At 43.2% G+C, this 26799-nt stretch overlaps 2 protein-coding genes across 2 annotated transcripts; both read left to right on the forward strand.

The window, feature by feature from the left end:
- Positions 1-6045: 6045 nt before the first annotated feature.
- Positions 6046-10811, forward strand: APOLD1 (apolipoprotein L domain containing 1). Its single transcript, XM_030469266.1, has 2 exons — positions 6046-6084; positions 8265-10811. Exon 2 carries the CDS (start codon positions 8270-8272, stop codon positions 9011-9013), a length of 744 nt encoding a protein of 247 aa, XP_030325126.1. The 5' UTR covers positions 6046-6084; positions 8265-8269; the 3' UTR covers positions 9014-10811.
- Positions 10812-15737: 4926 nt separating this feature from the next.
- Positions 15738-26042, forward strand: DDX47 (DEAD-box helicase 47). Its single transcript, XM_030468954.1, has 12 exons — positions 15738-15847; positions 16578-16671; positions 18064-18252; positions 18915-18986; positions 19075-19193; positions 19710-19781; positions 19905-20021; positions 20176-20322; positions 20625-20762; positions 21952-22022; positions 22543-22672; positions 22763-26042. The coding sequence occupies exons 1-12, from the start codon at positions 15755-15757 to the stop codon at positions 22883-22885; spliced, it is 1365 nt and encodes a 454-aa protein (XP_030324814.1). The 5' UTR covers positions 15738-15754; the 3' UTR covers positions 22886-26042.
- The last annotated feature ends 757 nt before the right edge of the window (positions 26043-26799 follow it).

Below are 26799 nucleotides of genomic sequence, written 5' to 3' on the forward strand. Positions count from 1 at the left end.
ACTCCCTTCCTCAATTTAGTCTTCTACTTTTTCCGGTCCTCTATCAAATAACTATCCATGATAGTTTTTCCCTTTTATCTTCACAAAGGCTTTGTCAAAAGCAGTTGCAAATTCCAGCAGATCACATAGTAGATGACCTCGTCAAAAAAGCTCCAAGATATTTGTAAGGCAGAATCTCCTTTTGCATGCTGAAATTAAGCTGACATTATTGAAAATGCTGTATTTATCCTGGAGGCTGTTCTCACCCTAGTTAAAAGGTCCACCAGTGTGTCTGGCACAGTCAGTAGGCTTCTGGACCAAAAATCCTACGGTGTGGCAGACTTTCATGCACAGTTTTTTGCTGCTCCTGTGATGGATGGAGAACTTAGTACTAGCTTGTTTGTTGATTTTTTTTAACTACCCAATCTTCTAATCCCTTTTTTTACATCTCAGTTGTGCTTTTGTGTTTAATATGCAGGAGTTTATATTCTTTTCCATGTTCTTTACTCAGACACACCTGTAAATTTTTGAATGATGCTTTCTTACCCTCCTGTTATCAGTTTCAGAATCTTTCCTTCTTTCAGGCTTTTCTTAGTGGGTTGTAGCCTTGTCGCTGTATGCCCAGGATGGTCACTTCAGTCATCTCCAGCAACCTGCGAGGATTTAATCCTCCTAGCTGTTGACTGGAACTTCTTTTTAATAATCTCAAGGTTTCCAAAATGCCTACCATATCAGCAATATGTGTCAGTGATCCTACCTAGGCTTCAAGCCCTGATACTGAGACAATCACAGCACTGATTTAGTTCCCTGGCATTCTCTTTCAATGCTAACCTTCCTTTTTAATACTATCCTGCTCCAGAGGATTCAAATTTTTTTTCTATGCCTTGTCCTTGGGAACACTGTTGTAAAAAATTCCATCATTGGTTGTTTTTTCCCCACTCCTCAGGTAAAAAGTTTGCTGGCAACCTCCTGCATGCTCATAGCCAGAAGCCCATTTCTCTTTTGATCCAGATGAGGTCTATCCCTCCTGTGCAAATGCTCTGTAGTAAAGCAGTATTCCCAGCTCCCATTGAAATGTTGTCCTCAGCAAGATTGTGAAACCACCATCAAATCAAGTATTACAGAGCAGGTGGCCTGAAAGAGGTGGATTGAACCAGCCTTTGGGGATGGCTGTTTCTACTCCTGGCTCTAGAGGGAGCTTTGGAAAGTGAATAAACTGTCTGCAAGTGAACCTTTGAAGGGGGATGAAATTAGGTGAGATGCACCCCTGTATGAAGTTCAAGGCAATAGTTTTCAACTTCTCCCGATTTTCAAGATTAATATTTTCACAACAAAGTCAGTATCATCGGTAAAATTGATATGGAATTAACATTCAGACCTGCAATAAATCTCTCCAAATCACTTTGTCTTCAATACCTAAATTTGATTACAAATTCTTTTATCTGACACTGAATCTTTCTAGCCCATTCGTTTTCTTGGAAGGATGTTATTGGTGCCATGCTTCCAAACTGACCTACTTTTCCTTCCCCTTCAAACTATGGTCCTGGCAGCACTGCTCTGACCCACCAGCATGAGGTACAGAAATGACACAAAAGGCTCCCTCACAAGCAGCCACTGCTCTGATACTGGAGGATGTGGACATCACCCTGGTAGAGGGAAAGCCACAGAGCAGTAGATGAAACCAAAGGTTGGCTAAACACCACAAGATTCACACCAGCACAGGGTCATAAGAAACCATGGACATCTGTGCCTTGTGTTTTGGTTAAAGGACATGGGGATTTGTTCTGTCGTGGCTCCGAACAGAAATGAGGGTTACAGAGAAGGGCTGTTAGCAGTTTTGTCAGCCGATGGCTTTTGAACTTCCTGAGCAATCTCAGATAGAGTTTGACAAAGCACTTAAGGTTTTGAAGACACTGGCTCTTTGCAGGTTTCATGAAAATAAGTAGTTTTGTATCTGAGAAAGATCCAGACTCCTTTTTCCTTCCAGAGAAATCCTGCAATGTGAGCTCAGCCATCAAGCAGTCCACAGGAAAAGAACCATGAAAAACCAGGCTACATAATTTTTACTTTTAATCAATCTATTCAGTTTCTTTGTTGTTCTATATAGTGATGTTCTATATAGTGATGATTCTCTGTCCTCTACAGTGCTTGAAGGTACGGGTAGCCAGACTTGCTCATTGTGCTGCTGCTGCTGCCATTGCTGAGACACTGAAAAAAGTCCTCCAGCAGCACCAGTCTCAGCAGAACCTGCATACGGCCACACTCAGTCATGTCAGCTGTGCCACAGGCAAGGCTGGAGACAGATGGGCTAAGTGGGGAGTTGGTTTTTTAATGTGTCAGAGACAGCCTGCATTGAAACATATAATTAAATGTGGCAAATGACAGTACAAGCTGGTCTGTTTTAAATCCATTGCAGGAATCCTCTCTCTATATCCAAATAAATACTTGATCTCTGCAGACAAAGCTGGCAATGTTTTGACAAGGCAACTTAGGATCATATTTTTGCTACATGAATGCTTGCTCACAGCACAGGAACAAGCACAGTCAATGCACTAGGCTAATATCTTACCTAACTAAGACTAAGAAGAGGTGTTTTCATCCAACAGACTGTCCTGTTTCCTCCAAACTGTCCTGATCCTTTTTAGCTTTCTTCAAAGCCATATGAAGTCCAAGACACACTGGTAAGAGCCCAGAGCAGCCTGTCTCATTCTGGAATGTTTTAAAAAATAAATTTAAATGTACTGGTAAGCCTACTAAAAAACGATGCAGCCCTTTTTGATCTAATTTCCTTTATTTGTTTTAGGCTTGATTTATTCAGGTTCCCACAGAATCTGAACTGATGTCTTGCTGTGAAAAGTTAAAATTAGTCATAAGTTGAATTCACCACAGGAAAAAGAAAATAAAAAGACAACTTTTAGCCACATGATCCAGCTGTTAAAATTGAAAGTACCAAGTGTGACCGAAATACCCTGTGAAAAGATTTCTGAATGTAAACTTGCTCAAATTTTCTCTATTATTTTATTCAAACAATGTTAATAAAGGAAGTGAATCTTTGAAACTCCATCTTCAAATATTACAGGTTTACTTTCAAATGTTACATTGCAGTTTCTCCAAACAGATTCAGAATAAACACTTACACTTTATATCCCTTCTGCTGGAGAGAATACAAGCAGAAAGACCAGTCCTTTCTGCCAAAATCCACTGGAAGGAAGAGAGCTGAGGCAATAGAACATCCCATCCTTCCTTCCTCTTGCTAGTCATCTGCTTCCATAAAATGCCCTCAGGGCAGATTTTGCATGGATCTGGCTTCTGCCCAGTTCAAGGATGTCACCAGGTGGAACAGGGTGGAGCAGGGAGACAATTTTTGGCCATGGGAGTCATGAAGCACCTGCTGTTCCCCTCCCACCCTCAAACTCAAGAGCTTTACAGGCCATGAATGAAGAAACTGCAGCATTAGTGTGGTTGGGTGAAAACATTCAGCAGGCAGGACACTGAAGCCTGTGCTAGCCATTAGGGCTGCCCTGGGAAGGTCAGACCTACACCAGAAGCCATGAGATCATTGGTAGCTAAAGATGCACTCCAAGCAGGCCCCTGGGAACTACTCCATTTGTCAGATGTGCTCACATCTGAGCAGGTTTGCTAATGGCACTGAAAGCCTTTCTGTCCCTGGGTGACCCTCAGAGAAGACATTTCTCTCCCATCCTGCTCCCATTCCCACCTGCTCACCTCTTCTGGGGAGGGTCTCTAATTATTGTTGGGAGAGAAGACAAGTACTCTCACCAAAGGGATGCTTGTGAGAGTGTCAGCAGAGACAAAACCAGATCATAGCATACTATGAAGGGTAAGTCCCTTTGAAATTATGTTTCTTATTCTGATACTCATTTATTTTTAAAATCAATTTGAGATATGTAGCTTCTCATGGGACGTCCTTACTTTCTGGGTATGCACCTTATTATTGGGGTGGATTATAGGAAAACATTCTCCTTAGACAGTGAAGGAGCCCAGGGATAACCCTTGTGAGAAACCATCCCAGGTAAAAACTAACATCTCATCTTGCATGAAGTCGGAGTCTTTCAGTGTTCAGGAAACTCTGTTTGAAAAAAAAAAAAAAAAAAAAAAAGTGGATTGTCTTTTCTGCACTCTAATCACTTCCTAGGCACTGAGCATCACAAGGGTTTTTGACAATATTTTGCAGCTGAGTATACTGAAAAAAGAGGACTGGGAAAGGAAGAAGAGCAAACAAAACTGTAATCTTCTTAGGCTCATTCTAGACCTTACTTTTCTTTTCTTTTTAATTTCATTTTTACCAACACTCACTGTCCTAACAGGGATATCTATGTTGGCACAAATCTAAATGCAGATGCAATTACATTAAAAAAAAAAAAAAAAAAAAAGCCTATTCTATTTGGTATGTGGAAGAACTCGTGTGTCCATCAACTCCAAACCTTTGCCAAGGCAGATGGGCTCAAATTCAAGCATATGCTTGCTAAAACAAAGAGAAGGGCTAAAGCAGTTTCCTTCAGTATCAAAACTCATCTTCCTGTTATGTCCAAAACGTACAAAGTGTAACAGACCAAGATCATTTATTTTAACATCTTCAAAACAATGTTTTCTCTTTTCAGGTCTGTGACAGATTGAAGTAGCTCTTCAGTGCTGTTTATTTATTGTTTATGTCCCTTCTCATGCAGATCCACCCCTGACAAAACACTTTACATACTGTTTCACTGTCATTTTAAGCTGACCTCAGAGCTGCCACTGAAATGAAAAATCACAGCTTTATGCTCTCCCTGCCTGCTCAGTCTTTTTTCTTGTACCTTCTTAAAGTCAGGTCCAGCAATTGCATGGCTATGCAGCTCACACACAATGATAAAACCTCGCCATTCAGTGACAGGTAGGCAGCCTTCCAATTAGCCAGGCCAGTGTGACACTAGGGCACAATCAGAGGTTCCCTGACAACAAAAAGCCCTGAAGAGTAAGCAAGAAAGTAGATGCCCCCACTTGAGGTACAACTGTTTAAAATAGTTATCTCTGGTATCACAAGCCCATGGCAGATACATGCCACTGTAGTTTAAGCTGGGACACATTTAGTGCCACCAAAAAATACTCTTTTTTTTTTTTTTTTTTTTTTTTTTTCCTGAAATGATCCAAAGATTTGATTAAAGATGGCCCTGGTTCATTGTGAAAAGCAGTGCCAGGAATGGCACTTAGGATGTTCACCCCAACACCTTCATCACTTCCTTTTTTTGGCCATATCTGTATGTGGGCACAACTACTAGGCAACAGCAGGAAGCAAAAGAAGGAATCCAAGTGACACTTTCTGTCTGATCATTGATTCCTGGGCAGGCCCCTTGGGAAAACAGCATCGTTGTTTCTCAGCCCTCATGGTGCCCACAGTAAGAAACAGAGCAAAACAAAGGGACATCACTCCTCTTGTGGGATGCTGCATGATTTTACCTACACAGCAAGAAAAGGGATGGGAATTCAGAGTAATCATCTTGCTGTGGAGTTTCTTCCCTTTTATGGAGTGGAGCACCACTCCAGCTCTCACACAGCACTGCTGTGCTCCAGCCAGTCACATACACAATTGTCCCAAAGAGCTAGGATTTTAAAAGTACACCGGCCTTGAATGAAGTAGCTGGCTGGCTGATGCTCCATTGGCTTTAAATGTGTGATGGGGGGAAACTTCAGTCATCAAGCAATTGGAGGCACCAGCAGAGAGTAAAGTCAGTTGCTATTTCAGGGAAAGGGAAGGCAACTGTTCCCTCAGGGGAATGACTGCACTAGCTCAACGCCAGGAATAGGCTGAGATTTTAATTATTTTTTTTCCCCTACACTTCTGGAAAAGCTAACACACAATGTTCATTCGCAGGGATCGTTTCCTGAACACGATGTGTGCTCTCTGTCCCACAGGTCACTTTCCAGTGTGTCACATCCTTCTGCACAAGGGAGAGCAGGAAATGGCAAACTCCCAGTATGAGGCAAAGCATTCCCATCGCAGCAATTGGTCCACAGGAACTGCAGCAATTGGTCCACAGGAGCTATAAATTGGTCTCCTCCAGAAACAGATCAAAATTTATCTTTGGGGAGGTTGGCTGGAATCGAAAGGTAAGCTTGAACCAGTGGGTTTTTTTTAATTTCTCTAAGTACTGTATTAGGTAAATGTTTGACAGTTTTGGACTGTATATATTGGAATGTATACCCTTATAGTTGTGGAGATTTTTCTCTAAGAGTGGGAGCTGGGTTGGTTTTCCTTTATACTGGTATAAAGCAGTGTATTCAAAAGATATGCATCACCATACAGCTTATGATAAGTATTGAATAACTGCTCTACTAACTGCAGTGAGATGGCCACTGTATTATCTGACACTGTTCTCAATGAGCAAATCTGCAGAACAATTTATTAAGATGCCACAGGATTCAATATGTTTATTGATCTGTTATTTAAGAAATGCTCATTCTTCATTTCAGTGCCAGAATCCATTTAGCTTAGTGTTAGTCCTTGTGCTTTTAGCTTCATCTTTGACTATAGTGTAAAAAATAAGAGGACGTTGCCTACAGGCAAGACAAGATAATATAATATAATATACTAAGTTGCTAAAATGGCCTAATGATACCAACAGAAACTGGGGTCATTATTCTGAATGTACTGACAGAGGTCCTAAAGGATTCATTATGAGATGGATTAGAATCAATAGAAGGGAAAAAAATTCAGTGAGAACTGTTTATTCATACACTTCAGGATGGAAAGACTCTTCCTGGCAAGAGGTTACCTCCTCCTGAAACACAAGGATTCTGCAGTATGAAAGTTTCAAGGATCTCATCTATAGAGTGTGGCCATGTAGGAGACCAGGCACGTCCAGTTCACACAGGCAATGGACTGAGAAGTGAAAAGGTGGCTGCAGCAATGAACATGTTTGCTTAGCTGGCTCTGGGACAGGGTCTTTCTGCTATAGAGACCTTTTTTTCTATGTAGGCAATATGGACTGCAAATAGCTTCTTATCTCTATGGCTAGACCTGTCTAGGTGCAGAGGTGGAACAAGCTCTGCTCTCACCAGACAGATGGCGATACTACATCAGTCCTGTTGCCTGCCTTGCCTCAGTTTCCCTATTTGTAAGCAGAGTTAAGGCTTTCTCTGTAAAGCACTTTGCAACCCTAGAGAAACCTGAAAATGTTTATTGCAACATTTCTTTTGTACCCTTGTGACAAAGAACAGAAGAGAGCAAAGATCTCCTAGCCCTGAAAGCCTGAAAATTCACCCTCTAGAAGGAAAGATGCTCTCCTGCTATCTTGTCAGGATAGTTTGCCATAGGCAGCAGTTTTCAAGTCTTTTCTATTCACAGGCCTCTGTATTGCCCCTGTGTTTCCCATGCTCTCCCGTCCCCAAGGCAGTGAGCACTAAAAGTGGGCTTGCCTTTCTGATGTGCTTTTCATGAAAGTTTTAAACAAGGCCCACAGGTCTCCTTGCCACTGTCACTGGGGATCCACTGCCACAGGTTGGACAAAGCACAGTAGAACAATGGTTTCCATCTTTGTCTAGACCCTGACACCAGGTTACAATAGGAAAAAAAATGCTGCAAGACCTTGAACTCCTTAGGCTTAAAGAGAGGAAGGATTTTCACAATACACTTCTGAAGTGTCAATGAGTTTCTCACCTCCTAGATGGAAAAGCCAGAACTTAACTATCCTGAGCAGCTTCCCTCTGTCCCCCTTTAATGGGAAATGACCCCTAAATAGCAGCCTGGGATGGGAGGCTTTTAACTCATCAGAGCTTGACCTTTCTTGTGAAAGATGCCCTTGAATATTACAGATCATCTGAACCCCAGCATGGGGACAACACATTAGTTCTGGCAGCAGCATTAGTACGCCAGGCAATGACTCAATCTGAAGATAATTTCTGCTCCCAGAAATTTCTGAAGAGAATTTCTGTTCTTCTCTGAGAAGTTTTGTGCCTTCACAGAGGTAATAACAATAGCACCTCTGACTTCAGCCCTTAAGATATTTTAGTCTTCTCAGAGAAGAAGAAAGAAAATTTAAAAGCTCTTCTGTCTCAAAGTTATAGTGGAATGTGGTAATTAAATGTAAATGTGTGTATGTGCATGTATGGTGTGTGTGTGTGTACGTGTGTTCAGTCAGCAAGTCAGCAAGTCAAGGTAGGTGAAGAAAAAAAAAAAAAAAAAAGAAATTTGGCAGTATGCCATCCCTGAGATAGCAGTCCAAGCTCAGTGTATCTCTTGGGGTATTTTTAACCTTAACCTCAACCCAGCCTTTTCTGTTTCCGGACAGAAGCCATGGAGAGAAATGGTGCTGCCACTTTTCCCCAAACACCAGACCCTACACACCACTTCCACATCGTGCTGATGGATCAGAGGAGGAGGCTGCGTGGCCAAATCGCTCACCTGCAAAAAGCGGCTCGGAAACTCAACAAGCTCCGCAAAAGGTCCCTGATTGCCAACGTCAGCGGGAGCACCCTGACCGCCGCAGGAGCTGTCACAGCCATCGTGGGGCTGTCCCTGAGCCCAGTGACACTGGGAGCCTCTCTCCTGGCATCAGCTGTGGGTCTGGGCCTGGCCACTGCTGGGGGGGCTGTCAGCATCACCTCCGATCTCTCCTTAGTGCTTTGCAATTCCCGGGAGGTGAGGAAGGTGCAGGAAATCGCAGTGACTTGTAGGAAACAGATGAGGGAAATCCTCAGCTGCCTGGAGTTCCTCCGACGGGGGCAGGGCCCAGGCGACCCCACGCTGCGCCAGTCAGAGAAGAGAGCCTCCATGTCATTGTACAACTCTGTCTGCTTCATGGTCTTTTGCGGCTCCCACAGCTTCCTCGTGCCAGAATACACAAAGGAGGTCACAAAAGTGAGCCAGGCTGTCCTCAAGGCCAAAATCCAGAAGTTGGCTGCCAACCTTGAGACCTGCACCCGAGCGATGGATGAAGTCTGTGAACTTCTTGAATCTAGGACAGAGCTTTCCCCAAGCACAATGAGACTCAACTTGGGTGCTAAACCCACAGCTGAGGTCCCAAGAGCATCCAGCTGAAACTGCTTTCTCCTTAATTAAACCAGGCCTTGGAGACATTACATTATTAATTGTCACCGATAGCACTTCTACATGTTGCTATTGTAATATAGGTGGTGGTAATCCACACAGGTATGCAAATCTTTCACATGCCTTATCTCCATCTGAACACAAACCGCTTCCTTATAAGAAGCTAAACACACACACACACACACACTGGCATCTGACAGTAGCCACCTGCTTCAGGTTGGACACATGGACTATTTCGTACAGGGCAGCAGATCCCAGACCATGAAGGCAGGGGTAGATGGCCATTCCTCACACTCATGTTTTCTCAGCCATCTCCCTGGCACTGCTTCACCAAGGCAGCAAAAAGAAAAGGGTCAGGAGGCTGATGAAATCCCTGCAGTTCTGGTGCTGACTGAACCTGGTTTGTAAATAACTTAGGAATCTGGTAAAAGGGATGGGTTACCCTCAGACAGCCAGCAGCTTCCAATTTCCAGCACAGTCCAGTTGCCAAGGTACACCTGGAAAGGCTTTTGAAGGAAGAAGCTCCTGATATGACACACTTTTGTATATGGCCCACTTTTGGGGCTTATCATCCCAGTGTGAAATTAGCAGTGCTAGAAATTGTTAGTCCTTTTGAAGAAACATCTCCAGGCTGAGAACTGTGATGTCTGTGCTCTATTTATTAACATAAGATTATTTTAAGATTTTGATATGGTATTTAAATATGTATATATTTTTTTTCTTTTTAAAGGGAGGACTGTGCTCCAAAGGAAAGTAGACATCCTTAGAGGCAAAGCAAGTCTGTGGCATGTGGGAGCAAGTTTCCTGTTCCTTGGTTGTGAGGGAGGGCAAGTTTCTGTAGGAAAAGAAAAGCATGGACTGAATGCTGGTAATTATAAAATAGGTGAAACATGATTTTAGGAACCAAAACAGCTTGGGTCTTGGTGGAGGAAAGCAGTTATATCTCTTGCAGAAGGTAGGGAAGCATAGGTTGGTGTTACTGGTCTGAGCTGGAGCGCAGCTGTGGTGGGAGCACATCTAGGAGGTGGAGGTGCTGCTCTCTGTGCAGTCAAGCAGCTTGTGAGACCCACAGAGGTTTGTGGAGGAGGCAGCACTCATGGAGAGATACACATACTCCTAGCAATGCTTCCCAGAGAAGGCTTCATGTTACCAAAATATATTCTGGTACTAATACTCAAGAGGGATGCAGAGGAGGAGGATGATTTGGTGGCAGAGAACATACAAAGCAAGGGGATGGGCTGGGACCCTCTTACAAGTGACTGTTCAGCTCAGAGTCCTTCATGACTCTTGACCCCTCAGTGCCTCAGTTCTCTGTATAAAAATGGGAATTGTAGCACTTTCCTACCTCAAAGGGCGTTTCTGGGACATATACTAAAAAGTGCTCAAGTACTGCTATGATGGGGGACATCAGTACCTGGAAGTAGTACAAGGAAGAGACTCCAGAAACTACCTTGAGACAAGCTGGAGGAGTTGATGCAGGGATTATTCCACCTCCACAAGTATGTCCCAGTGGATTAGGGAAACTTCCCTGCAGATGCATGAATCAAAATTATCAGAAAAACCTAATCTGTAATCCTGTAACACTGAGCAAACTCTTAGGAAGGACAACACTTCACCTAACAAAGCCTGAATTCTTGTTCTCCTTGTGTCTTCCTCTCGTGACAGCAATATTTGTTTTTACATATACAAAGAACAAAAGCTTTGGTCCTTCAGAGTGTGACTCAGATGCTTGTAATGCTCAGGCCTGTTTGCCAGAAATGAACAAGTACACTGCTGATTCAATTAAATGAATATGAAGCACTTTTGTGTCAGTGTCTCTCTGCACACCTGTATGGGAATACTTTCCTTCCCTTGGCTCACCCTGATTGATTTCATGCTCCAGGCACTAGATCCAGGGAATCTATGGGAGCAGCTTGACACGTTCAGAAGGCAAGATGGAAAAGTGAGGTCATCAGCTCCATTCCAAACAGCTGGCATTTGTGTATGAGTGTATGCACTTAGGACTGTGTGAGTGCACATCCTGGTGTGCACAGAAGCCTGTGTACACTGTGGATGTTGTTCTCTGACATGCAGACATTGAGGTGTATACATGTGAGTGTGTAAGTGTGGTTTCGGAGTGTGAGCTGCACTGGCAGACACAATACAGAATTCTTCCAAGTGCTCCAGTGTATCACCAGTTAACTCCACCAGATCAGTTACTATTTTACCATCATACTGAGATGGCTGGTTTTATCATCATAGAGAAAAGTATGTAATATATACTTCTTCTACTTCCCCAGTTTTCTGGCACTGCAGCTTTATTCACATGTTCACAAACAGGGAACAACATAGATAAAACAGCTCTGAATGAACTAATCTGACTGGCAAAAGCATCTGAATTTGACAGCTTAGAGCTTTACGAGGGCTGGTTTGCTCTGCTCAGCACAGTCCTGCACTGCAATCACAGCCGCTGTTTCAGCAGCTAGGGGCAAATCCAGTATTTTTGTTTCCAGCCTCAGCAACACAGGCAAAAAATCCTGCTTCTGTTCATTTTTCCCTGAGCCAATCCTTCACTCAAAGTCAGAATCTGGGTTGTTGCACAATGCTGCTGTTGCGAGTGTCTTTGAGCCCAAAGTAGGGCACTCTCCTGGCCAAGTCTCAGCTGCTCCCCTCTCAGGGCCTTTTTGCTAGGAAAGCAAAAGAAGGCTCAAGAAGAAAGGCTGGAAGATCTGTAACCCCACACAAGACAACGGAGCCGTGTGACTTTGCTCCAAAATCCATCCAGTGCTCTTGGATACTTTCTAATCCTCCTGTTCCTCTGAATCAGTCTGTGCCAACACACTCCAGCTACACTTGATCCCGCAGCAAGCACGCAGGGCAAGAGGTCACCGGATTCTCCTCCTCATGCAGATCCAGGCATGCCACCCTGTCTCTTCCCATGAAATCAGTGCTGGATCTCGTGATACCCTAGGAAGCCAGCTCTGGGACCCATGCTGGCAGAAATCTACCATATTGGGGCGAAAGATTAAATTCTTACTGCTTTTGTTCCCTGAAACAGCTCACTGCTTGGTTGCACTCTCTGGGTGTCCCAGTCGACTGACAGGACCATTTACCTTTAGCTGTGACCAACTATACACACTGTCCCTCTTGTCTTATTACACATACCTTATGAAATAAGTGGCATTATAGCTTCACTGAAATTGACCTGCTGGGAGATACTGTCACCCTGTCCCTCCTAGGGAAGACTGAGCTTATAACATGCAGTAGGGCTGGAATATATCGAATATATTTGGTCAAAAAACAAGTCTAAAAAGTCCCAGAGTGAAAATTTTTAAGTCCAGTACAATCTGTGCTGAAGAGCCAAAAAAAAAAAAAAAAAAGGAATCACCATTTGGAAGTGGTTTTTACCATATGCATCCTCAGTTCAGGACAGAGGGGAACTTTTATTCAAACATATCTATTGACAAAAGAGAATTACCCAAACTGGAATTTCACCAGAGTAGAACTGTTCCACACTGCTCCCCATCAAACCAGCACCTACCATATTATGTGAGCAATGAGTTCAAAAAGAATCACAAGCAGTAACATCCCATCACATCCCTTACATCATTTTCTGAGGCATCCCAATGACTCTTCATGCTGAAGTGCTGGCAAGGGCCTAACATTTAGCACTAACGATGCATAGCAAGCTCATGGCTCAGGCTGCTGTAAGTTTTTGAAAGATATGGTCATAACTAGCATCTACAATGTGGGTGGTTTTGTTGGGATTTTTTGTTTGGTTGTCTTGTGTTTCAGGGTTTTTTTAATTATTGTTTGAAAATCTTTGTTCCTCAGCACAGTGGGATGCAGCAGTTTCATTTCCACTGCTGCACAGTGAATTGTTTCAAGTTTCCTCTCCTTTCCCTGTCACACAGATAATTTTTTCATATTTCCTCTCACTTTCCTTATTGTTCTGGGAGCAGAGGAAATGGCATGCATGGAATACAGTGACAGATACCCAGGTACGTCAGCACTTCCACTGGCACACCCAGCCAGGCTTTCCAACCAGAAAGAAAGAGGGAGGTCTGCTCAGAAACAGAGTAGTGAGTTCCATTTTGCGGTCAGATCTGCTGTCCTTTTGAAGCTGGAACTCTTGGAATATGTTAGCATGCTTTTCCCTAAAGCAAAGGAGGTTCACCTAGATGCAAGTTACCCCTGCTGCAGTTGGCACTGGGACTACATATCAGAAAGGCTACACACAAACCAGATGGAAACCAGTGAGCTCAGAAACTACCATAATGACATATTTTGATGCTCATCTCCCTCAAAGGGTACTAAAACCATCACCATTTTCATCTGTTGCCATGCACTTGCAGGCTCCCTGCCTGAGTCACAACAGGAGCAATCAAGAGAGCTGGGGAAATATTTGTGTCTTAGAATCATAGAATTTGGGTCGGAAGGGACATTTCAAGGTGACCTAGTCCAACCCCCCTGCAGTGACCAGGGACTTCTTCAACTAGATCAGATTGTTCAGAGCCCAGTCCAACCTGACCTTGAGTGTTCCCAGGGATGGGGCTTCTACCACCTCTCTGGGAAATCTATTCCAATATTTCACCCCTCTCCTTGTAAAAATTTTCTTTCTTATATCTCATCTAAATCTACCATGTTTTAATTAAAACCATTATCCCTTGTCCTATTACAACAAGACCTGCTAAAAAGTTTGTCCCCATCTTTCTTTAAGTCCACTTTTAAGTGCTGAAAGGCTTTAGTACTGAAAGGAATTTACTCCAATCCCCTATTCTCTCATTTCATGCTGTGAATTGCTACAGTACAGTTTATTTCATGGACCTTTAGTACTTCAAAGTCGCACATTGGCAACTAGCATAAATTGGGAAATAATGTGAAACATTGACAGCTTTTTACTTCTTTTTTTCTCATTTCACTAGTACTTCAAAATGTTTCATACCAGCAACTCTGAAGAAGTTAACTTGCTCTTTTTATCTATTATATACGCAAATTTATATGTATTGTATTTTTTGTGTCTGGCTAGTTCATTTTTGCTTGTTCTTTCACAGCTGTAGAATTTAGGAATACAGAACACCATCAGGCACACTGTTTAAGCAACACAAACGCTGAGCTGCAGGCCAGAGGCTTAACCATTTACAGATGGTGCCAAGCAGGCAGGTAGAGCTCCATACCTCACCCTTCTCTGGAGAGCTCTTTGGAGTTCAGTGAAACTGCAGCCAGTTTCCAATTTAAACAAGCAGATCACAGCACTCATCACCTAAATCACTCCCCTTTGCAGACGCGTAAGCCTTGAAGAAAACAAGCTTTGAACACAATGAGAAGAAACGTCTTGTTTAATAGTGATGTGCAGGGACAGGACGTTTCCAGTCAGGGCAACCCGGCTGACGTTGTCTCCTTTAAGTCAGGAAAGCAGAAAATGACGGTACTTGGTACCCCGAGCATTACACCTCCTTCCCAAAGGGCTACACTCACAAACTTCAGGCACAGCAGACACCTTCTGACCACAAGGAACCATACTCACCTCTACCACAGGGCAGCGACATGGGAGCTGCCTCCATGGGGTCCCCTCCAGCCCAGGGACTGCCCCTGACAACAGCGTTGAAAGGAGCCACCCCGAGGGGTAATGGCCACCGCACGTGTCCTCATAGAGTCATAGAATCATCTGGGTTGGAAAGGACCTCAGAGATCATTAAGTCCAACCCTTGATCCACTACTGCTGCACTTGCTAGACCATGGCACTGAGTGCCACATCCAGTCTCTTTTTAAATATCTCCCGGGACGAAGAATCCACTACTTCCCTGGGCAGCCAACTCCAGTGTTTGATCACCCTCTCCGTACACAAATTCTTTCTAATATCCAACCTAAACTTCCCCTGGCACAACTTGACACCATGCCCTCTTGTCTTGTTGATAGTTGCCTGGGAAAAGAGACCAACCCCCACCTGGCTACACCCTCCTTTCAGGGAGTTGTAGAGAGCGATGAGGTCTCCTCTGAGCCTCCTCTTCTTCAGGCTGAACAGCCCCAGCTCTCTCAGCCTCTCCTCACAGGATCTGTGCTCGAGTCCCTTCACCAGCCTGGTTGCCCTCCTTTGGACCTGCTCCAGGACCTCGATATCCTTCCTAAATTGAGGGGCCCAGAACTGGACACAGTACTCGAGGTGTGGCCTCACCAGAGCTGAGTACAAGGGCAGAATCCCTTCCCTGGACCTGCTGGCCACACTGTTCCTGATACAGGCCAGGATGCCATTGGCCTACCTGGCACACTGCTGGCTTCTGTTCAGCTTCCTGTCAATCCAGACTCCCATGTCCCTCTCTGTCTGGCTGCTCTCCAGCCACTCTGTGCCCAGCCTGTAGCGCTGCATGGGGTTGTTGTGGCCAAAGTGCAGGACCCGGCACTTGGCCTTGTTGAACCCCATCCCGTTGGAACCAGCCCAACTCTCCAACCTGTCCAGGTCCCTCTGCAGAGCCTTCCTGCCTTCCAGCTGATCCACACTCCCCCCCATCTTAGTGTCATCTGCAAAGTTGCTGATGATGGACTCAATCCCCTCATCTAAATCACCTATAAAGATATTAAGCAGAACGGGGTCCAACACTGATCCCTGGGCGACACCACCTTCTGCAGCCCCGCCCCGCCTGCTCCGATTGGCTCTTTTGCTACAAATCCCATAATGCCCCCAGGGAAAGGGGTGGAGGAAGAGACTACAACCCCCAAACTCCTCTCCGCTGCCTCAGTAGGGGAGGGTCCAAAATGGCAGCAGGGAAGGAGGAAGGGCAGGCGGCCGAGCCGGTGGCAGTGGCGGAGCCGGAGGTGGTGGAAGCGCCACGGAGCTTCAAAGACCTGGTGAGGCTGTGCTGCAGCTGCTTCTGCCCCCATTACTGCTTCCCTTCTCCTGAGGAGCACCCTTCTGCCCATGCATTGCCTATCAGGACGCAGGGGAGCTGCTCGCATGGCCCCGTCTGCCAGGCCGTGCTCCACGCCGTCCCGCCGGGCTCGCCCCGCCGCTGCGCGGCCCCGGGCTGTGGCGCTCCGCGGGCTGCAGGCGGCCCCACGCCCGGTGGAGCCGCGATGGGTGGGGGGCAAGCGTGTGCACCGCCGGCCCTACTTCGGACCGTGGACGTGGTGCTGTGCCCGGTCAGGAGGTGGGGGGAGTTCAGGCCTCCACTCCGGTGAAATTGGCTTTGCTTTCTGTGATCCTCATTCGGCTGCCTGTATTTTCAGTTGTGTTAACACGTCCAGGTGTTTTCCTTTTTCCATGCTCATGGGAAGCTCCTAGAGGGGAAGAGGATCGACTGGGAGTGTGTGGAAACTTTAGGAAAGTTTCATTAGGGGGAGAAATTACTGATTTCTTACTGATGGCAGTCACTCCTAACAGTTTTGAACAAATCTATGAAATTCCTGATGGGGGTGGGCACCATTGTGGGAAGCCTCTCCTTTCGTGTAGTTGCACTGAGAGCCTGCTAGGTTTTGGAAACAAAACTCTTCTGATATTGTCTCAGCATATATTTGACAACTGTGATTTAATTTAAGTCTCCTGGGTGATGTCTGTTTCCCTTTTCTCACAAATCCTTAGGGAGTGACAGATGTCCTGTGTGAAGCTTGTGAACAGCTAGGATGGAAGACACCAACAAAGATCCAAGTTGAGGCTATTCCAGTGGCTCTTCAAGGTGAGCAGTGTGCTTCTCTGATCCAGAATCTGGAAATGCCCAAAGAGCTCCATGTCAATGAGTTGTGCTGAGTGAGAAATAAGTGGCAGGGGTGAGAGTATTCTCACTTCACCATTGAAGATGTCTAGAAGTTGTCTCTGTTAATTTTTTTGTCCTTCCCAGGAGGAACTCATAGTTTTTCCTAAAACTCTTCCTGCAATTCTAGACTTTCAAGTGGGTACATATGTGGTTTCTTGAATGTTCTTTGTGGTCCTGTAGTTATGACACTCCATGCTAATTAATTATTTTCTATTATTTGAGGGCTGACCATTTTATTTCTTACGTGTTCAAGAATACACCGTAAACTTCTGATAGATTGAGGCTGGTGCCTCTTGTGATGGAAACATACAGTATGTGTCTGAAGTTGGAGATGTCTTGTTTACATAGCTTGTATAACCTGCTTTGATATGAGGAGGCAATTCTTTGAAATTAGATTTCTAGAGTGAGTAATAACTAAACCACCATGACTTTCTGTAAATATCTGGAATTACAGGAAAAAATTAGTACTTAATTCAGCAAACATTTCTGTCTCTAGAATATTTTTTTTAACAGAAAACCCTGTGAAAAAGGAGCAGGACAATATAGTGACAGAAAGAGGATGCTCTGTCCTAGTAGTCAACTGTTGTCAGACTCCTTTAATGCATGTTCTCTTGAAAAAAAACAAAAGGAAGCTTGCATTCTGGAGAAGTTGTCTATACTTGAAGGCCTGTTGCCAGCAGGTTCTTCTCGCTGTTGAAGTTCAGGTGGTCAGAATGGATTCTAGTGATGAACTTTACCTTGTTGCCTATACTGGTTTTGGGCAACTAAGTTGCTATCCTAACCCTCCCTGCTGCAAACTGATTTAGATTACTTTCTTTATCAATAGTACAAAATTGATTGTAGCATGTGAAATGTGAGTTTGGTAAAGGTGTTGTCTTGTAGTTGCTATGGACTCCAATGTTACAAAATCAAGTCATTTCTTTGTAAACCAGTAGGCAGAAAACAGTCCAGAATACTTACCCAGATAGAAGCAGTAGGCTGTAAATTGACAAACAGATCTGAGAAAAAATAGGATTTTTTTAACCTAAAGTATGTATGTTATCAGAACCTGTATATTATCAGAAATTTAAATAGCAAATGGAAAGGATCAAGATTAATTATTGTACAAATGAAATCAAAATCAAAGTAGCTGCAGAGATGTTCTGAAATTTCTTCCCCCCCCCCCCCACTGTTCTTTCTTTTCCCTTTGTGCGTCTCCTTTTTTTTTTCCTGTCTGTAGGGAATTTTTGTGCTTTATTGCACTGTGCTTTAAAAGCTTATTTCTCTGGTCTAGATTTGTAACAGTTTTTATGCTTTTTATGCTGCTTGTTGCAGGCAGAGATATCATTGGGCTGGCAGAAACTGGCTCTGGGAAAACAGGAGCCTTTGCTTTGCCAATTCTTCAGGCACTGCTGGAAACACCTCAGCGACTATTTGCTCTTGTCCTCACACCAACGAGGGAGCTGGCCTTCCAAATCTCAGAGCAATTTGAAGCTCTTGGATCCTCCATTGGTGTCCACAGTAGTAAGTAGCTTTGTGATAACTGGAGCAGTTTTCCTCAAGACTGAAGTTTGTCAGCTCTAGGTTGCAAAGAAACAGGTAGGGAGTATTTGTATGGAGGGTTGAACAAAAGATGAGAAAGCCTTGTGATGCTGGAAGACAGAGGTCTTGTATCAGGTTTGGGAAAGACTGGATGGTGTTTCTTCATGGAGTATTCTGCAGCTCTTCTGCATTTTATGTCCAAACAGTTAAAATAAAGTAGAAGAGAATCTTCTCAATAGTGAGTTTATTTGCAGTGAAATTGCAGGGAGCTCCACTCAGTACTGTGTAGTTTGTTGTTTCCTTCAGACTGTATTGGTTTTTTAGGTATGTTCTACAAAAATAAAAGCTTTGTGAGTATCTTTAGAATTCTGAGATATTTGCAGACAAGTTTGACTTTAAAGAGTAGATTCTTCCTATATCTGTTCACGTGAAAATAAAGAACCTGGGGCCAGTCAGGACTTAATTATGCTTAAGAGGCCTTGGAATGCCAAGTGTGCTAAAATAAAGTGAATTCTCATAAAGATAAGTAGCCATTCATTTGTGCAGATTTGTTGTGGGTGGCAGGGAGCAGGAGGAAGCATTACAGTGCCAGGGGCTGGCTGGTGTGATGCTGAGTGTTTCACTACATTCTGTTTGTCCTGCAGCGGTTATTGTGGGTGGAATTGACACAATGTCTCAGTCTCTGGCCTTAGCCAAGAAACCGCATGTTATAATTGGTAAGTTAATGTGCTGGGGGTGTCCCCTTGAGTCTTTTCCTTTTCCTTTGCTTTCAATCTAAATTTGCTCTTGTGACTTTGTCGGTAGCAACCCCTGGCCGTCTAGTTGATCATCTGGAGAACACAAAGGGCTTCAACTTACGAGCTCTGAAGTTCCTAGTGATGGATGAGGCTGATCGGATCCTTAACATGGATTTTGAGACAGAGGTAGGAATCTGCTAAAGGAGGAGTTTGCAGTGTCAGATGAGTCCCTTGAAAATCACTTCATACAGTCACATAATAAACACTGAGCTATCCTGTAGCCATCCATAGCAAACTAACTCAAAGCTAATAATTGCACATAAACCTTGATGGGAGTAGAATTTGGCAGAGTTCTGCAGAGCTCTAACAAAACAGTAGGAGGCGTTTTGTCCCTGAAATGTACTGGTTTCTCGGGAGCACCTCACATTGACACAGTTACCGTAGGGCATCATTGTACACACTTTCCTGCAGGAGTATTCCCTGATATTTGCACTGCTGTTGGACTTCTAGAGTTCACACTGCCAGCTGTCAACAAGCTTTCTGCCTACAACCTTCCCCTTAGAGGAGGGGAAATTTTTTTCCTACCATGAACCTAAATTGCACAAGTACATTAATATTTATTTGGATGACTTATATTTAGAGAAGGCTTATGTCTTGGTTACTGTTGTATTCAGTCTTTCCATTTCCTTTCTAATTTTACAGGTGGATAAGATATTAAAAGTGATTCCTCGAGACAGGAAGACATTCCTGTTTTCTGCTACTATGACAAAGAAGGTGAGAGAGGAGCACTCACTTTTGTTCTCCTTCCATAATGCTATTCTGTTGACTAGAGTTTATGATACAGATTTCTGACAGGATCTCTGTTCACCTAGTGCTAAGTTACATTGATCTTCCCAGGTTCAAAAACTCCAGCGTGCTGCTCTGAAGAATCCTGTTAAATGTGCTGTTTCTTCCAAATACCAAACAGTTGAAAAACTACAGCAGTACTACATTTTCATCCCCTCCAAATACAAGGTAATGCCACTTCTGTATTTTCCCTCTTTTGAGTCTCTTGTCTCTCTGTTCCTACATCTGCCCAATATCTTATCACCTACTCGTGCTTATGCTTGTGGCATATGTGATTTTTTTTTTTTTTTCCTTTATTTTTTTTCCCTCTCTTTCTCTGCAGGACAGCTACCTGGTTTATATCTTGAGTGAACTAGCAGGAAATTCGTTCATGATATTCTGTAGTACATGCAACAATACTCAGAGGACTGCTTTACTGCTACGGAACCTGGGGTTCACAGCCATTCCTCTCCATGGGCAGATGAGTCAGGTATGAGCAGGTGCCCCAGAAAGAGGTAGACAGGACACCTGTTGCACGGTAAATGGGCTGCATCATACTGAGTCACAACCGCTTTGCAGACAGAATATTTCACAGCTTGTGGATCGAACTGTTCCCTAGAAATTTAACTTGTGTGAATGCTGCTGGTGATTCTGTAATAGTTCAGCAAGAAATTAGAGAAGCAAGATTTTTGAGTAGTTTCTCTTCCAATTCTTCTGTAGCAGTATTTCAAGAGTATGTTAACCAGAATAAGCATTATTCTCTCTTTCTCTTTTTGTCCTCCTCTCTTCCAGAATAAACGCTTGGGCGCTTTAAACAAATTCAAGGCCAAGGCACGTTCTATTCTGCTGGCTACTGATGTTGCAAGCAGAGGTCTGGATATCCCACATGTAGATGTGGTGATAAACTTTGATATTCCTACACACTCTAAGGTAAGCTAGTCTGTGTGCCAGCTGGTAGCTTCCAGTCATAGGGGAGCATAGTGAGGCTAGACAAAGGAACAAAGACACCTTTCTGTGTTCTGATGACTGGAAGTCTAGTTCACACTTCTGTAGATTAAGGGATGTATTTTAGCCTTTGCCAGTGAGTTGGTATCTCACATATAAAAGTCACGTTTTACATTACATTTTTTTAAAAAATAAGCAAACACTCTTCTGTGATGTTCAATTAAGATTTGATCAAGAGAGATTTACTTAATATGTTTCACCTTCATATCACCGAAGTGCAACAAGTTGATAAACACATTGTTACTAACTCTCATCCTTATAGAAAGTATAGCTCTGCCTTAGGGGTTTGCCTTTGTTTCCCAGACTAGTTTCAGAAAACATTCAATCAACATGCTTTTCAGGAATTGCTGTTGTTTCTTATAGTAATCAAAGATACTACACATTGTGAACAGAAGAAAGTACAGTGGTTCTTTTGAAGTTGCTCCTTTTGCAATTGTAAAAGGACAAAATCTTTAAAAAGATATGTTGGGAGCAGGAGTTTGAATTATGTTGTTACAGTTTTTGTGTCCCTTCCTCTTGTCTAACCAGGTCACAGAAGACACGCTTGCTTTCTCATGATGCTTCCTTTCTCCACATAACCTGCATGGAGAAGGGAGTATTTTAATTTCCATAATGCAGTATAAAACCTGGAAAAGAGCCTAGGAACATATAAACAGAAGACTCTCAATAGATCAGACACTTCCAGATTGTTCTCATTTATCTTCCCTTTCACAGTGCTTGCTAAATTTAAATCCACTGTCAGAGAGTATGTCTGGAAGACAGACTATGTAGAGCACTAGATCCCAAGACTGGTGAGCATTGGCTTGCTTTAAATATTAGCTTTTCAAGGAAGAGGGAGTTCATTAGCAAAGTCATGTATTAAAAATTTTGTCCTGCAATCATGAGTCTTAGGATGTGGTTTTCTCCTTTAGAAAGAGAACTCAAAACTGAAGACGTGCTTCCACAAGCCATCATCTTCTCAAATTCTAAGGCTGCACACTGTCCTGAGTATTTAGTCCTGGCTGTATTGTCTTCTCATTTTCTTGTTCTTTCCTGAAGTAAAAATAGATGGGCATAATTTCTGTTCTGTGTTTAGTGTGCATATCTTAATGCTTATCAAGAAATTTTTTTTCAGGATTACATTCATCGTGTTGGGAGAACAGCTCGAGCCGGGAGATCAGGCAAATCTATCACTTTTGTCACACAGTAAGTGTTAAAATGTGAGACTTATTCTTCCTGCAGAAAACATCTGACCTCATCCTGGATGAGAAGAAAATACTGCTTTTCATTATGATGTGTCAGTTGGTTTTGTTTACTTAAAGGGGATATAATTCAAAGTCGAGGGTTTTCAGGGAGAAAGGTTCAGGATAAATTCTAGAAGCAGGCATGTAATGAGCAGAGCTGTTTATAACTTAATTGTATAATGTGCATGTATTTTTATAGTATATAAAGCAGTTTAAGTAAGTGTGGGTTTTTTTGTAAATACTGAAGTATTTTTCTAAGAAAGGTCTTTTCTAAATGCTTCTGAACAGAGATGAGCTGAATAAATCAGTGAAACCATACCGAACAATAGCATTGTTTCGATAGGATTAAGAGTATCTTGTGAAACCATCTGCACAAGCTAACATTATCTGAGAGCTGGAGATAAGGAGTGATGTCTGTGGGTGATGACAGCTGGAGCACTCTTGGAAGATCTGTTTCAAGCTGGTGTTATGTCTTTTCTCAGGTACGATGTGGAGCTGTTCCAGCGCATTGAACACCTGATTGGTAAGAAGCTGCCAGCATTCCCCATGCAAGAAGAAGAAGTAATGATGCTGACAGAGCGTGTGGCTGAGGCTCAGCGGTTTGCTCGAATGGTGGGTGCTGGCTTTTTATCCCTCTACTCACTGTTGTCTGAATTTTCTCAGGTGTCAGAACTTTTGGTCAATGTCTTGATTGCATTGCAGGAGCTGCGGGAGCAGGGAGAGAAGAAGCGATCTCGGAATGATGATGATGATGACACAGAAGAAGCTATTGGTGTCAGGAATAAGGTGGCAGGTGGCAAAAAGAGGAAAAGGAAAGCCTTTTAGTTCAGGATTTGAACAGACTTTTTTTCTCTTTACGAACATGAGCTTGGCAAAAACATCTACCAAGACATCTCCAGTGGATTTTTTCAGAACTACTTATGAAATTAGGCAGTCCACCTGGAAAACAACTCCCTCTCTTCTTCACCAGTTACAGGTTGAGCTCAACCCATTGTAATACGATGGGGACAGGCTTCCTTTCAAAGACACCAGACTACCACGTCAGGACCTGAAAATAGCTGTGGTCTGGCCCTGCTTAGTCACGAAGAGGTGCAGCATGGTGAGTGCAGCTTGCCCACTGCTGCAGCCTGTGTCACTGCCCAAACTCACTGAGTGCATCTGAGGTCAAATTAGGTCTGTCAAAATGTTAAAAAGAAATGACTTGAGTTTCCACAGCACATCTGATGCTCTTGCCTTAGTGAAGGAATATGTGACATGAAGACTTCAAATATATTTTGCTTAATTTTAAAACTTGTCTTTGTCTTATCACTGACCTGGGTCAATCTTAGTGATTCAGATGTGACACCAATACCTAAGATGTGTTATCTGAAGAGTGGCCCAGCATAGAGAATGTGTTTCAGCAGAATCAGGCTATTCACTCCCTGGAAGATTCAAGCTGCAACAGGGTAGGTTTAGGCTGGACATTAGGAAAAAATTTTTCACAGAAAGAGTGGTCAGAAACTGGAATAGCCTGCCCAGGGAGGTGGTTGAGTCAGCATCCTTGGGTCATGTTTTAAAGTCGTTTAGTTGTGGTATTGAGTGATACTGTTTAGAGAAGAACTTCGTAGAATATGGGTGATGTTCGGACTCGGTAATCGCAAAGGTCTTTTCCAATCTGAAATATTCTCAAAAAAAAACCCAAAAAAACCAAAAAACAAACGAAAAAGAATTCGATTCAGAATCTGTAATGATTGGCAAGATCAAGGAGAGGTCTGGGTTGGTTTTTTTTGTGGCTGATTCTTGTAGTAGTTACAAACCAACGCAAGAGGGTGATATTTACATAGAAAAGCAGCTCACGAGCATGGTGGTGAAGAAAAACCAGTACAGAGGCTCTCTGTGTTTCAGTTTATTTCAGTGTCTTGGGCACAGTTCAGTGCAGTATAAGTAGATTCTTACAAGAATGGCATAAATGTGCTTCTCATCAAACCAGGTTAGTGCTGGTCCCATTGGCAATAAAAATTTTCACACCACATTACTGCTGGTGAGCACAGAAAGATGAGAACTTGCTGAGTGATCATTCAATGTGAAAATTTGATTGTTAGAACTACACATAAATTAGATTTTCTGAAACATTAAAAATAAAGTTCAAAAGATTCTCGTTTAGATCTAAATGGAAAGCTGAAACTACTGCCATAGTCAAGATAAGCACAATGGTTACTTCATAGTGTCAAGATAAATAACACACACTTGCATGCTAGTCAGAATGCTTCTTTACTTACAGTTTCAGGCAGCACGTTTTGCAAAATTACAAAAAACACAGCATGCTTAAAAGTAAGAGGAACATGATTTTGGTTTGGTTTTTTGCTTTTTTTTAATTTAAAACAGGTCTATTGTCTTCATGAGGAACAGACATACTCCCTGGTGGGAGAGGAGTGTCACAGTGTTCTTACTTAGTCCTGTTTTTTGTAGCAATTTACTCAAATCTCCTGAATACTCATCTTCAAGTTTGATAGCTCAAAAGCAGTCTAAGATTGGTGATGGGTAAGTAAGGATACAGATCTTGGCTATGTTGACTGCTAGAGCATTCTTACAAATCAGGAGGAAGAGTGTGCATCTTCTGTGTGTCCTAGTGCAGAGAAACAGGAGTGAAAGCCCAGTAACAAGAATGTGTTAATTTTGCAGGGCCCTTTAGTAGGGATCCCCACAGGTAAGAGGAAACAGCCTTAGAGTGCACCATAGAGAGAGGAATAAAATGAGTGAGCATATATCGTTGGAAATGCAAATGCTTATTCCCCATGGAGCATGAGAACTCTCATGGCTGGTCTTCTGTCCTGATGGATGCTTTATCAGAATTTCTTATCCTTCAAAAGGACAGGGTGTAGGTCCTGCTATCAGCAAGTGAGGATTAAATCCCTCTTGAGGTTCCTGGGTCTCTTTAAAACCTTTTAGTGCTATTCCTAGCTATGTATTGGGTGGCATGCAGAGTTAGTTCTAAAGCAGTCTTTTAAAGTATTATGAAAGGCAATTTATTTCTGGAAGGGGTAGGGGAAAGTCAATCCTTTCAGAAGTAGCATGAGGCTTTAATTAGTGGAGTCTCTAGCATCTCTCTGTTCTTTCCTGTGTGGAAGGCTGCAACAGCAGAGGGGACCTGTCTTGCCCCTTGGTGGGATCAGAGATTCTCTATCCCTCCTTTGCAATTCTAAGAATATCAGAGAAGTAGAGCTGCTCTTTGTGAAAGGGTGCAGAGCCTCCTTGATAGGAGTGACTCCTAGACAGCTGGGCACCTCCCTTGATTTGGAATGACAAGCCATAGAGACACTTGACACTAGAAAAGCAAAGGTCTCACCACACCCACATTCTCACTGGTGCCTCACCTGCCACAGGTATGTGCATTCAATTTCAGCTGAAACTACGAAAAGTTGGAGTGGCAGGAAATAGTTTCTTATTGTGACCACTCTATGAGGGCTAGGTCAGAGGGTGTTTGTATAACTGAAGTGGAATAGGGAGTGTCTAAATATGTATTTAGTCAAAACAGAATTTGCAGCCAAGCTAAAGCAAACTCTGTAGCTGATCTAATGAAACATGAAGGGGAAAGAATGGAGTGAGACCTGACTCTGAATAACAGCCAGTTCAGAAAATACCAGCAGCACTGGCATGTGTGTGACTGCATACTTTTGTACAAAACTGATGCCAGTGTATTTGTTTAATCTGGAGGACTCTTGAGGGGAAGTTCTGAAGCACACCTCTTGAATCTCTGCACAGCAGGGAGCTGAAGTGGGGGATTAACCTTAGTGTGATGTAAAGTAGGATCCAGCCAACACAACCCATAATTTTTTTTTTTTTTTTGAAACTCAAGTTTTAACAAAAACTGTGTTCTTGAGAGATGTTCTGTGTGGGTGTTTGCAGGTTGAAACCATTCTGCATTACTTATATTCATTATGAGAAGGTGATAAGTGTATATATTTGTTACATATTGTTAAATAAAGTTTCCTAGTTTTGATTTTTAACACTGCATAGGTGACTACCTCGGGCAGTAAAGAATGGAGATACTGTGTGTCTCATTTAAATGTCATCCTAGAGCTAGCAGAAGCAGGACAGTCCTTTGGAGGGGAGGAGTAAAATTAAGCATTGATGTCAGTGTAGATAACTGACTTCAACATAAGTGAGGATAGCTGCAAAAAGTAGCAGTCCCTGCATCCCAATGGTCCAGAGCAGAAGCTGTGCTGAACTGATCTCTCTGAAAGGGATTTGGCCATCACGTTTCCCCAGTGCCACACAGCTGCTACCCAGGGGGGCTGCAAAGTAAGACAGGAAAGAAAGCACAGCAGGGAACCAAGGTGGGGAATCCAGGGCTGTTTTTCCTGTGGTGGCAGCCTAAACCCTGGTCTGCTTAAAATAGTTACAAAAACATAGCCTAATGAAGGACCTGTCAGCACACCTTTCCCCTTGCCTCCCAGAAGTAAACCTGACCAAGAGAGCAAGCCAAGCATGATGACTTTCTTGCAAGACCATTAATTTGTGGAGAGAAGAGAATGAGTTTAGGAGGGAACTCTGAGTAAAAATCTGAGAACCAGATTGGGAATTTGGAGTGTCTTAGTCTGCAAAGCAGGACTGAAATTAGTAAAAACTCACAGTTTAGCCAAACAACAAAGAAGGAGAGTATCCAACATTCTTAAAAGACCTTGGAAGTACTTAAGGAGTGAAATTGGCTGCATGACCTGTGAAAGACACAGGCACGTACCAAGCATTTTGAGATTGTG

This window comes from Calypte anna, chromosome 1 (genome assembly GCF_003957555.1).
Source record: "Calypte anna isolate BGI_N300 chromosome 1, bCalAnn1_v1.p, whole genome shotgun sequence".
Classification (NCBI taxonomy): Eukaryota; Metazoa; Chordata; class Aves; order Apodiformes; family Trochilidae; genus Calypte; species Calypte anna.

Excerpts from the sequence above, each read along its gene's own strand:
- APOLD1 (XM_030469266.1), top strand. The coding sequence starts at position 8,270 with ATGGAGAGAAATGGTGCTGCCACTTTTCCCCAAACACCAGACCCTACA.
- DDX47 (XM_030468954.1), top strand. The coding sequence starts at position 15,755 with ATGGCAGCAGGGAAGGAGGAAGGGCAGGCGGCCGAGCCGGTGGCAGTG. Across the intron at positions 19,782-19,904 it reads CTGCTACTATGACAAAGAAG|GTTCAAAAACTCCAGCGTGC; the intron begins GTGAGAGAGGAG and ends TGATCTTCCCAG. Across the intron at positions 20,022-20,175 it reads TCATCCCCTCCAAATACAAG|GACAGCTACCTGGTTTATAT; the intron begins GTAATGCCACTT and ends CTTTCTCTGCAG.